Below are 12,985 nucleotides of genomic sequence, written 5' to 3'. Positions count from 1 at the left end.
ATATTAACAAACTGAAGGAGAAAAACCATATGATCATCTCAATAGATGCAGAAAAAGCTTTTGACAAAATTCAACACCCATTTATAATAAAAACCTTCCAGAAAGTAGGCATAGAGGGAACTTACCTCAATATAATAAAGGCCACATATGACAAACCCATAGCCAACATCGTTCTCAATGGTGAAAAACTGAAACCATTTCCTCTAACATCAGGAACAAGACAAGGTTGTCCACTCTCACCACTATTATTCACCATAGTGTTGGAAGTTTTAGCCACAGCAATCAGAGAAGAAAAAGAAATAAAAGGAATCCAAATCGGAAAAGAAGAAGTAAAGCTGTCACTCTTTGCAGATGACATGATACTATATATAGAGACTCCTAAAGATGCTACCAGAAAACTACTAGAGCTAATCAATGAATTTGGTAAAGTAGCAGGATACAAAGAAATCTCTTGCATTCCTCTACACTAATGATGAAAAATCTGAAAGAGAAATTAAAGAAGCACTCCCATTTACCATTGCAACAAAAAGAATAAAATACCTAGGAATAAACCTACCTAAGGAGACAAAAGACCTGTATGCAGAAAACTATAAGACACTGATGAAAGAAATTAAAGATGATGCAAACAGATGGAGAGATATATCATGTTCTTGGATTGGAAGAATCAACATTGTGAAAATGACTATACTACCCAAAGCAATCTACAGGTTCAGTGCAATCTCTATCAAACTACCAATGGCATTTTTCACCGAAGTGGAACAAAAAAATTCACAATTTGTATGGAAACACAAATGACCCCAAATAGCAAAAGCAATCTTGAGAAAGAAAAACGGAGCTGGAGGAATCAGGCTCCCTGACTTTAAACTATACCACAAAGCTACAGTCATCAATACAGTATGGTACTGGCACAAAAAGAGCAATATAGATCAATGGAACAGGATAGAAAGCCCAGAGATAAACCCACACACATATGGTCACCTTATCTTTTATAAAGGAGACAAGAATATATAGTGGAGAAAAGACAACCTCTTCAATAAGTGGTGCTGGGAAAACTGGACAGCTACATGTAAAAGAATAAAATTAGAACAGTCCCTAACACCATACACAAAAATAAACTCAAAATGGATTTAAGACCTAAATGCAAGGCCAGATGCTATAAAACTCTTAGAGGAAAACATAGGCAGAACACTCTGTGACATAAATCACAGCAAGATCCTTTCTGGCCCACCTCCTAGAGAAATGGAAATAAAAACCAAAATAAACAAATGGGCCCTAATGAATCTTAAAAGCTTTTGCATAGCAAAGGAAACCATAAACAAGACGAAAAGACAACCCTCAGAATGGGAGAAAATATTTGCAAACGAAGCACCTGACAAAGGATTAATCCCAAAATATACAAGCAGCTCATGCAGCTCAATATCAAAAAAACAAACAACCCAATCCAAAAATGGGCAGAAGACCTAAACAGACATTTCTCCAAAGAAGATATACAGATTGCCAACAAACACATGAAAGGATGCTCAACATCACTAATCATTAGAGAAATACAAATCAAAACTACAGTGAGGTATCACCTCACACCAGTCAGAATGGCCATCATCAAAAAATCTACAAACAATAAATGCTGGAGAGGGTGTGGAGAAAAGGGAACCCTCTTGCACTGTTGGTGGGAATGCAAATTGATACAGCCACTATGGAAAACAGTATGGAGGGTCCTTTAAAAACTAAAAATAGAACTACCATATGACCCAGCAATCCCACTACTGGTCATATACTCTGAGAACACCATAATTCAAAGGAGTCATGTACCACAATGTTCATTGCAGCACTATTTACAATGGCCAGGACATGGAAGCAACCTAAGTGTCCATCAACAGATGAATGGATAAAGGTGTGGCACATATATACAATGGACTATTACTCAGCCATAAAAAGAAACAAAATTGAGTTATTTGCAGTGAGGTGGATGGACCTAGAGTCTGTCATACAGAGTGAAGTAAGTCAGAAAGAGAAAAACAAATACCATATGCTAACACATATATATATGGAATCTAAAAAAAAAAATTGGTTCTGAAGAACCTAGGGGCAGGACAGGAATAAAGACGCAGATGTAGAGAACGGACTTAAGGACATGGGGAGGGGGAGGGGGAGGGGGAAGGGTAAGCTGAGACGAAGTGAGAGAGTGGCATGGACATATATACACTACCAAATGTAAAATAGATAGCTAGTGGGAAGCAGCCTCATAGCACAGGGAGACCAGTTCGGTGCTTTGTGATCACCTAGAGGGGTGAGATAGGGAGGGTGGGAGGGAGACGCAAGAGGGAGGGGATATGGTGATATAGGTATTCGTATAGCTGATTCACTTTGTTATACTGCAGCAATTAACACAATATTGTAAAGCAAATATACTCCAATAAAGATGTTAAAAAATTATTTTTAGTATGCAATAGAGACTGATTACATACACATAAATAAAGACTGTAAGATACAATCTTTAGTCACAAGGAGTTTAAGCCTTGTTTGGAAGATAATACATACAAAAACATCTGTAGTACAAGAACAGAAGTTGTCTAAGCTATCTAGAACTATATTCTCTCTCTATATATTCTACAATCTTGTTCTACATATACCTATATGGTATATTCTATAAACCAGTGGTAATATGACAATTGAAATAAGAGAGAACAGATAGATAATAATAAGAAAGTAGATGAGCCTACCTAGGAATGTGTGTGTATGTATGCATGCATAAGTGTAGAACACCAAGGGCAGCTAATGTTTAATGTGTACCAGGTCTGTTTCTAGTATATATAGAATACATATATGCATATATAGAATAGATATATGTGTAGAATGGAATACGCATTGTAGAATATACAGAATAGAACAGAATAACAGCTGCCACCCCAATTTATTTATTTTCTAAATTTAGATCTAGATATATTAAATGTTCTCAAAGGATAGTATCCCTGTGGCCCCTGAGATATGAAATCTGAGGAAAAGGCATTGGGTCACTTAAAACAGGAATTTGTGGCAGATTCCTTGTATCAGTGCTAAATAATTTCAGATGTTTCTACCCAACTCAGTCCCTTTTATTTACCATTCACTGTGCAACATTTCTTGTTTGCCGAGTACATACTGTTCAAATTTCCAGTGAGAGACCACTTGCGATTCAAGGCAAAAAGGTTTCTTTGGTGAACTTAAATTCTGAATTTCCTGAGCTAATGCTGATAATTTAACATATAAAACACTCTATTAAAATAGCTTTCCTTAGCTAATAGTTGCAGACTCAAGGCAGGAAAACTTTCAGTAAAACAGAGTTTATGATTCTGAATACTAGGTTTTTCTGAATGTCAGTTATTTCAACTGTATTTTATAAACCATTTTATATGAAACATCATTTGCTAGCAACATATTTTTTTCTTTCTACAGGTCTGGCGTACTGGTAATATATACCAGCACTGAGATACAAAGCACCTTACAAATGTGACTTGATGTTTTTCTTGGTTGCTCACTCAACACTATTAGTTATGTTTCACTACTTTCTTCATTTAAGAAACCTGCTCCCAGGTTCCTCAGAAAACTGAAAATACTCAAAACTCAAAATTACCATATGATCCAGCAATCCCACTCCTGGGCATATATGCAGAGAAAACTCTAATTCAAAAAGATACATGCACCCCTATGTCCACAACAGCACTATTCACAATAGCCAAGACATGGAAACAACCTAAATGTCCATCGACAGATGAATGGATCAAGAAGGTGTGGTATATACATATATACAGTGGAATACTACTCAGCCATAAAAATGAACACAATAATGTCATTTACAGCAACATGGATACAACTAGAGATTATCATACTAAGTGAAGTAAGTCAGAACGAGAAAGACAAATAGTATATGGTATCACTTATGTGTGGAATGTAAAATATGGCATAAATGAACTTATCTACGAAACAGAAACAGATTCACCGACATTGAGAACAGACTAGTGGTTGCCAAGGGGGAGGGGGTTGGGGAGGGGACGGGTGGAGTGGGAGGTTGAGGTTGGCAGATGTAAGGTGTTATATATGGAATGGATAAACAACAAGGTCTTACTGTATAGCAGAGAACTATATTCAGTACCCTATGATAAACCATAATGGAAAATATTTAAAAAAGAATGTGTATATATGTATAACCGAATCACTTTGTTGTACAGCAGAAATTAACACAACATTGTAAATCAACTATACTTCAATAAAGAAAAAATAAGGAAACCTTCTCCCAGGACACTTATTTTACTTAAACTTTTTCAGTTACACTATATAAAAAGACATCATTTTAAGTAGCAATGGCCCAAATGATAATTAGTTTACTTGTAATCACTGATTACATATTCCCTATTCACTCAACTGAAAAACCAGAAAATTCCCCCCAAATCCACAAAAGCCAAACAACAGAAATATTATAAACCTCTGAACCAACACATATGTGATGAGGGTACCCCAAAACAGAAACAGTTTTCTTGCCTCTCTTTTAAGATGCCAGTGTTTTCTCTTATTCTGAAATTGCTCCTGATTTTTAGAAATTGCTTCTTGCACCCAGGTAACATTTTTAGGAGCAGGAGGAAATCGTTTAGTAATTAGAAAGGCAAAGTTATGATCAGACTGTCAGAGGTGGCTATAGAGCTTAAAGAGGCTCAGACTCAGGAAAAAAAAGGTAAAGGAGGTAGGTTTTTAGAACTGAGAATCCTTCCGGTCTTGGGAGTGGTACACTTTTACCCAAGGATCTGGGGGTGTGCTGCAGTGGCGTTTCTTGCAACACATGTTCTTACATACCCCATAGGATAAGGATGGCCTGGGAGTCCTATTAGTTATCACAGCAGAGTTAATGACCAAACTTTTGTTGCATTCAGATAAGAGATCTGAACGCTTGAAGCTTCTCTGTTTCTATGTTTTGTTTTTGTTTTCTCTCCCCTTAGTTTCCTAAGAAGATTTTTTTGGAAAGCTCCAACCTTAGGGGAGCAAGAAGACTCAGAATGCAGAGGGGTCAACAGCTGGAGTAACATCCAGAGTAGGACCCACAGTCCTACTGATGCAAGCAGACACGCGGGGACGTAAAGGAAGCAGGCTGTGAAGAAGCTGGGACGTGGCAGTTTTCCCTGAGTATATACTACTGTAACCTAGTGACATTAGGAGAAACGATGCATTTCTCCTTGTCGGGCAGAAAGAGCTGGGATATGCAGCTGGATAGGGATTGGCAGTCCCTGCCTGCAGCTTTTCCCCTGAACACTCAGCCTCATCCCGTGACTCATCTGACCTGAGCAGGGGGTGAATATCTGAAGTGCTGGACAGAGTCCTGGGCCAGAATTCTACCCAGCTCTGGCTTTCTCTCTTCCCTCCTTACAAGGGAGTACAGCGGTCCACCTCCCCGCCCCAATCCTTGTCTTCTCTTTCTGCGGTTTCATTTATGCATGGTCAACCGTGGTCCAAAAATATTACATGGAAAATTCCAGAAACATACAATTCATAAGTTTAAATTGTACAGCATTCTGAGTAGTGCGATGAAATCTCATCCCGTCCAGCCCTGTCCCACCTGGGATCGCCAACCATGGCGTGATGATCCAGATTACCCAAAGATGACCCTCCTTCTGACGTATCATCAGAAGGTCAGTAGTAGCCTAACACTACATCACAATGCCTACGTCATTCACCTCACTTCATCTCAACACGGAGGCATTTTATCATCTCACATCATCACAAGAAGAGTGAGTGTGGTTCTATAAGATGTTTTGAGAGAGACCACATTCACATAACTTTTAATACAGTATATTGTTATAATTGTTCAATTTTTAGTTATTGTTCTTCATTTCTTACTGTGCCTAATTTATAAATTAAACTTTGTTATAGGTATGTACTTACAGGAAAAAACATAGTACATATAGGTCTTGGTACTATCTGTGGTTAAAGGCATCCACTGGGGGTCTTGGAACATGGATAACGGGGAACTACTATCAGGCTCTTCAACTTGTGATAGCAAAGGTTGAATCTCAAAATACCAAGGTTTAAGTGTTGTTAAGAAGTACTAGTGGTGGAGGCTGGGTGACTGGGTGAGGTACACTTACCAAGGGTTAAACTTAGCTTTATTTAGAACAACTGCAAACTTGGCACACTGTTACTTGAGCTCTTTGCTATTTAGACACTTTTTTCTCCTGTGGGAGGCCCATTGCTTATTGATGCTAGTTTAACATCCATGCCTGACCCACTCTTTAGGTACTCAGACCTCTTTCCCCTAACTTTCAGCTTCACTTACAGGCAAAGATTGGCCTGTAGAACAAACCGATAGAGATGCAAGGAAAGGTTTATTCTTTCTCACCTGATCTGGTTGTTTACTATCTACTTTGGCCACATGATCGGACTAGACTGTTTAAAATCTTAAAATACAGTGGATTTTCTACATAAACTGTATCCTAGGACCTTCCTTCCACCCACTGCAGTTTTGGCAAAAATCAATCTTAAAAAAATGCTCAAAATGCAAAGGGAAAGAAAACAGGCAGCTTTCCAGTGTGTTCCCCAGCCCCAAAGCAACCTTATCCAACTGAGTGTGTTGTTTGAGGCATAAAATTAAGGATTTTTCATTTGAGCTTAAATAGTGGTTAAAAGAATTATTGTTGAAAATATTAGTGTTATAGTAGTATTTCAAGGAACTGAGTAGCATGTGCTGTATAGCCACAGTTATGGTACTTGGTTGCCAAATTTGAGATTATATCCTTTTTTTGGGAAATAGGGAGGTGCAGGAAGAATTCCTGATTTTGTTTTTCAGTGTTTTGTGGACAGGAGACTATTCCAGAGAAACAACCCAGAATTTCAGAATGAAGATGATATATTTTTCAAAATCCAATTTACAGTCACAAAATTAAAAACACAGACACTTAATCTGCTGTCAGAACAGTCCAGTGAAAAGTTATAAAGTGAGAATAGGATAGATGCCAGCTCCTCGCTAAACTTTTAACACTTTAAAAGATAAAATATGTTGAAATGATTTAATATTTAACCCTGCCAAAACAAAAGAAATCCAAACATTGACGGGAGCTTGAATATCTCTCAATGTCAATGCTTAGGGGCAGGAGGCCACCAAAAGATATGGTACCTGCTATGGTCTGAATATTTGTGTGCCCTCAAAATTCATATGTTGAAACTTAACACCCAATGTGAGAGTATTAGGAGGTAGGGCCTTTGGGAGGTGATTAGGTCATAAGGCTGGATCCCTCTTTAATGGGATCAGTGCCCTTATAAGAGACATTTATCCAGAGATCTCCCTTGCCCCTTTCTTCTACCATGTAAGGCCAACTAGGAGGTGGGTCCTTGCCAGACACTAAGTCTGCTGGCACCTTGATCTTGGACTTTCCAGCTTTGAGAACTGTGAGAAATAAGTGTTTGTTGTTTATAAGCTACTCAGTTTATGGTATTTTGTTATAGCAGCTTGAACGGACTAAGATAGCACCATATCCAGAGCCTGTGTTCTTCTGCCTGTCTCAGTCCAAGGAATTACACATGACTTAGCAATTTACTGAATCCATATTACACTGAGGCCCAACTGCCTTGACAGAGACTGTTTGCCTTATAGAGAGTCAGCTGTAAATGTTGGGAAGCCAATATGTACTGGGAATGAAACAGTACTGTTCTTATTAATACCCGAGTCTCATCATGATTCTTGTATTCTTTCCCTGTCACCTGCTACTGCTCTATATCAGGTTTATATGAAAGACTCCTTCCATTCCTCCCTAGGGCAGGGATGCAAGGTTACTTTTGGAAAAACACTTACGTCATTACTTCAATTCCTTTTTGTTATGATTCTCTTGTAGGGATGGCCTCAGAGTTCAGGCCCACAATCCCTTTTATAAAATCCTTGGACCAGATGTGTTGGGAATTCAAAATTTTTTCAGATATGGTGTCCATAGCATATGGTACACAAAACTTCCAGTGGGGTCCAAGCTAGCACCTCATAATCAAATATATTAATGCTTCTACAGTGAAATGTATGAATTTTCACAATACATAAAGATTGAAAATAGCTTCAAATCAGTTCTGGGAAAGTTTTGCCATCAAATGAGTTTTGGTGTCAAATGTGCAAAAAACAACTTTCAGCTTTCAGGCCATTTTGGCTTTTGAAATTGAGGGTTAAGGGAGTGTAGATCTCTATTAGGTTTTCAAAGAGTTAAGACAAACTAATCTATTGGTGCTTAGAGAAAGAAGAGAGGAGGCCTACCACCATATAATTCTAACCTAAGAACCTAAAATAACCTGAGGGGGCCTTTCAAAGGGATCTTTTAAACACCAAATTTGACAACATTAAGAAGGATTTAAGTTAAGTGGGTTGTCTTTCTTCCCGGGCTCCTGTCATATGACCTTGACGTGTTTTGTTCCCCAGAGTGAGTCTGTGATGGTTTCTATTGTCATGGAATCTGAGCTGCATTGCTCAGAATCTGTCCTGCAGGGAAAGGAACCAGAAGTGGGCAGACCTAAGCTTTCTGAGACTCACAGAACATTCCCCGACTAGAATAAAAACCTCAACAAGGCAAGAGTGTTAGAGCCAACTGGCATGCTTGTACTATGACTCCACAATAAAGTAATTACACAGTTTGATTTTTTTAAGAAGATAAAACCCAAAAAAGTTGCCTTTTCCCTTAATAGAGGGGAAGCTTTTCTTAAGGCCTAATCTTTGAAGTTTTAAAGGTGGAATTGGGAAGATTATATTCTGGCTTGTTGTGCTCGGGATTGTATACTAGCGAAGGGGTAAACTATCCTTGAGCTGAGGGGCTGTCGCCAGTGGAGACATATGGAGATAAAGGCTTACTTGGCTTCCAGGGCCAGTGCAATGATGCCTGCAGCCATGGGGGCTGAGGCCGATGTCCCAGTGTGGTTGTCCGTGCAACGCTGCCTCAGATCCGTAGTGATCTAGAAGACAGAAGTGGAAAATTTAGGGCTCTGGGGTCAATGTGAGTCACATGCAAGTAAAAAGAAATTTACTCATAAAACTGGAATGGAGGGGTGTTGAAATAGTTGTTTTAAATTCCTTGTTCCTGCACTCCTGTGACTGTATCACTTCCAGAGAATCGCCTGTGTAAATCAACTCTGAAAAGGGGAGGGTTTGGAAATTGGATTCCACTTGTGTTACAACCAGGGTCAGGACTAAGGTGAGCCTTTGGCCCGAAACATATGGGTTGTGCAAGTGTATCCTTAAATTTTACACCCTAGGCACCTCACTTGCCTCTCTCTGGTCCCAGCTTTAGTTAAAACAAAAGTTCTTTCATTACTCCAACATTTTAAATAATCAAACATGTTGCGCCAACAACCAGACACTGAGTTAAGCACCTAGCATAAGGAATATAAGCACAGGGTCTTGTTCCTGCCCTCCTAGAACTATTACCTTGGAAGAGCTGCAGATTTCAAGCAAAAGACTTATTCTGCCCGAGAAGGAACTTTGCTTACAGACTCATTTTTAGAATGCACAGAAATGTGACTTGGATGAACCAAGACTTCCTGATAGATTTAACACAAACACTAAAAACAAGGTTGAAGCCAGTGTACTTGATGTGAAATGAACAGCCCTAAGTGCATGCTTGTATATTATAGGAGATTAGCCATTTTACATGTTTTAAAAATCAAAATGTGAGGACTAGATCATTTTTTCCTCTTGGTTTTTGAATCTAGTTCACTTCAGCTGTGGCTGAATAACATGCCCATCAGCAAGGGCAGTGTTTCTCAACCTTTGTTCCATGATCATTTCATGAAAGAAGAAACATTAAATGCAGAATCTTCATAACAAGAGAAATAAAGCACTATGGTATATAATTTTGCAAACCACTGTAATATCTAAGATCCTCCTTCCCTGATAAGAATCCTTTTTTGCCCCCTTGGGACTAATAGCCCTCCTGTTGGGAAGCTACAAGGCTTGTGAGATGAACTTAGGAGTCTCGTTGTAGTTATTGGAAGACATTGGTAAAGCTTTCTCAGTCATCAAGACAAGTATATTGCCCATATTTTACAGATAAGAAAACTGAGGTGAAAGGTCAGCAGAAAGGTGTAGGGGAATAGAGGTGGCGAAAACAAAGCCTTGTTTTTCTAAGGTTCATCCTTCAAGAGAAGAATGCAGATTAGCTGATTTGGAAAGAAATTTGCTCATCACCGAAAGAAAGCACTGCATAACTCTTTAGAAATGAGTCCTCCCCTAAAAGTTTCCTCAGTGTCACGTGAGGATGTCTGAAGGGACTCTTTAATTATCTGTTATGAATCGAGATTGACATCCCGGTGATTTAGTTTCACACGAGGCCATCAGTGCTCACCGTCTGTTCTTTATGCCTTTTGACACCACTAATGTTACCAGATTAGCCATACCAGAGAGGCACTGATACAAAAGAAATGGGAGAAAGAGTAAAAATATAGAGAACCGCGTAGATAGGTGGTGGGAGAGAGGAGACAAGCCTTGCACTCTTTTCTGGAATAACTGAGAGCTGGGCAAGAGCCCGACCGCGTGTTTGGCAAGCAGGGCAAGTTGTTTCCAGATTCACAGACGTGATTAGCTAGCCATCCTCTGAGCCTCCACAGTGGATGTTCGCAAGATGTCTGGGTAAATAGAGCCCTACCCACTTCTACATTAAGAAACTTCTGAGATTTTTCAATTGTTGACGTTAAAAAGGTATTTCTTTTTGGAGGGGGCCACGTAAAAAAAACAAATAACACAGATTTACCCTTTTAACAACATCTAAATTGTACAGTACAGTATTGCTAATTATATACACTTTGCTGTGCAATCCTAGAGCTCTATGACATTTTCACCTTGCCTGACTGAAACTCTACCCATTAAACGACTCCCCATGCCCCCTCCACAGCCCCTGGCAACCACCATTCTACTGTTTGCTTCTGTGACTGTCACTGCTCTAGGTACCTCATGTAAGTGGAATTATGCAGCATTTGTCTTTTTTGTGATTGGCTTATTTCACTTAGAATAACGTCCTCAAGGCTCATCCGTGTTGTAGCATGTGGCAGGATTTCCTTCTTTTTAGGCTGCATAATATTCCATTGTATTATGTAGTATATTTTCTTTATTCATTCATCTGTCAATTGGCATTTGGGTTGCTTCCACCTCTTGGCTATTGTGAATAATGCTGCAATAAACATAGGTATGTAAATATCTCTTCCAGATCCTGTTTTCAATTCTTTTTTTTAAAGACCAACTCCTTTAGACCCACAGCTGGCCTTTTCTTAATTCTTTCTTTCTTTTCTTTTCTTTTTTTTCCTTCCTCCCTTCCTTCCTTCCTTCTTTATGGCTGTGTTGGGTCTTCGTTGCTGCGCGAGGGCCTTCTCTTGTTGCGGCGAGTGGGGGCTACTCTTCATTGCGGTGCGCGGGCTACTCATTGCGGTGGCCTCTCTTGTTGTGAAGCACGGGCTCTAGGCACGTGGGCTTCAGTAGTTGTGGCTCCCGGGCTCTAGAGCACAGGCTCAGCAGTCATGGTGCACTGGGCTTAGCTGCTCCACGGCATGCGGGATCCTCCTGGACCAGGGCTCAAACTCGTGTCCCCTGCATTGGCAGGCGGACTCTTAACCACTGCACCACCAGGGAAGTCCCCAGATCCTGTTTTCAATTCTTTTGGATATGTACTCAGAAGTGGGATTGATGGATTGTTAAAAAGTGATTTCTATTTCATTTGAAATGATGGGTGAATTTGCAGCCTTGTTTTCCAAAGGCCTGGTCCCTAAGTCAATGCATAAACACCCCAGCAGCAGCCTGTTTCCAGGTCTCCAGATATACTGTTGTTGAGAGGTGGCCTTGCCTGCATTTTTCTCATTTTACCTCACCCTCACGGTCACATTCCTTTGCCAAGTTTTTTTTTTTTTTCAATGACTTGTGCCTGAATTCAAGATTTTTCATGATGTTTTCTCACTTGGCTCATTTTGCTTATTCTTCAGCGGCACCAGACACTTTCAATGTACAGAAACAAATCCAGAATAGAGACGCCAAGTGTGTGCAGCATTTGCGAGTGTAATAAATAGCTACCTCCAGCCTCACCTCCAGTGAACAATAAAAATGTTATGATGTTGGGTTGGCCATAGGAATATGCCCCACCCAAATAGGGTCTGCAGGTATATACACAAGTGATATATACGTAAGTAAACAGCCACTCAGTACTTCTATATATAAACACCAATTTACTGTTAAATGCTATTAATATAGGCAAGTTTGTGGAATTGCATATCATCATCATTGTGCTTTTATTTTTTTTTTTCCAATCACTTTAACTAAATGAAACTTGAGTAATGAGTAGGGGTAGAAAGGGAGTGGAGCAGGAAGGTGATGGAGAGGAGGGAGGTTAAAAGGAATGGAGAGAAAAGAAACAAAAACATCCTTACTCCCTTCTCATCCTGCTTTAAGTGGAAACTCCAGCTGGGTCATTTCAAGAGGAAGTTACTGTCAGTGGTCGAGATATTGAGGTGTAAATTACCGGAAAGATCTAAGGCAGGGTTTTCATCATTAAGAGAATGCACAGCATCAGGAAATTTTTATGTCCATCTTTAGAGAGAAAAGGCAAAGACCACCAAGGAGCATGCAATTTTAAAGAAAAATGATGCTCCCCAAACTGGAATCACATGGGGTAACCCCATTAATCACAACGCATGCATACAAGAACTGACAGTGTAATTTAAAGGAAAAGTTGCATTCAACGGTTGGCCCGCATCATGGGGCTGGGAATTCAGAGAGTTGATATGTGAAAACAGAACAATAAAGCGCATTAAGTTTCAATTCCATTGTAGAATGTCTCAGAATTTGGTTTTGGTCCCGCTGGCGCATCTTGCATGCTCTGAATTCCCCAAATTCACTACCCAAATCAGAAACAGAATTTTTCTCCACAGAACTTCTCAGATTGCTCAAGAAAATATCATTTCTGCCCATCAGAGTGAAGGAAACAGGAGATGACACCAGGCCTCACACCAGATCAAA

At 39.6% G+C, this 12,985-nt stretch overlaps 1 protein-coding gene across 9 annotated transcripts in view; it reads right to left on the bottom strand.

The window, feature by feature from the left end:
* The window catches only part of PCSK5 (proprotein convertase subtilisin/kexin type 5), a 464,350-nt gene that overhangs the window by 253,802 nt on the left and 197,563 nt on the right, over positions 1-12,985 (bottom strand). For all 9 annotated transcript variants that reach the window (XM_059924937.1, XM_059924939.1, XM_059924938.1 and 6 more), the window contains exon 9: positions 8,843-8,943. In XM_059924937.1, the coding sequence (XP_059780920.1) occupies positions 8,843-8,943 (101 nt within the window). The remainder of the gene's footprint in view (positions 1-8,842; positions 8,944-12,985) is intronic.

The sequence above is a fragment of the Balaenoptera ricei genome, chromosome 6, assembly GCF_028023285.1.
Source record: "Balaenoptera ricei isolate mBalRic1 chromosome 6, mBalRic1.hap2, whole genome shotgun sequence".
Lineage (NCBI taxonomy): Eukaryota > Metazoa > Chordata > Mammalia > Artiodactyla > Balaenopteridae > Balaenoptera > Balaenoptera ricei.
Note: the sequence above shows the minus strand (reverse complement) of the source record. Positions and strands in the feature narration are given on the sequence as shown.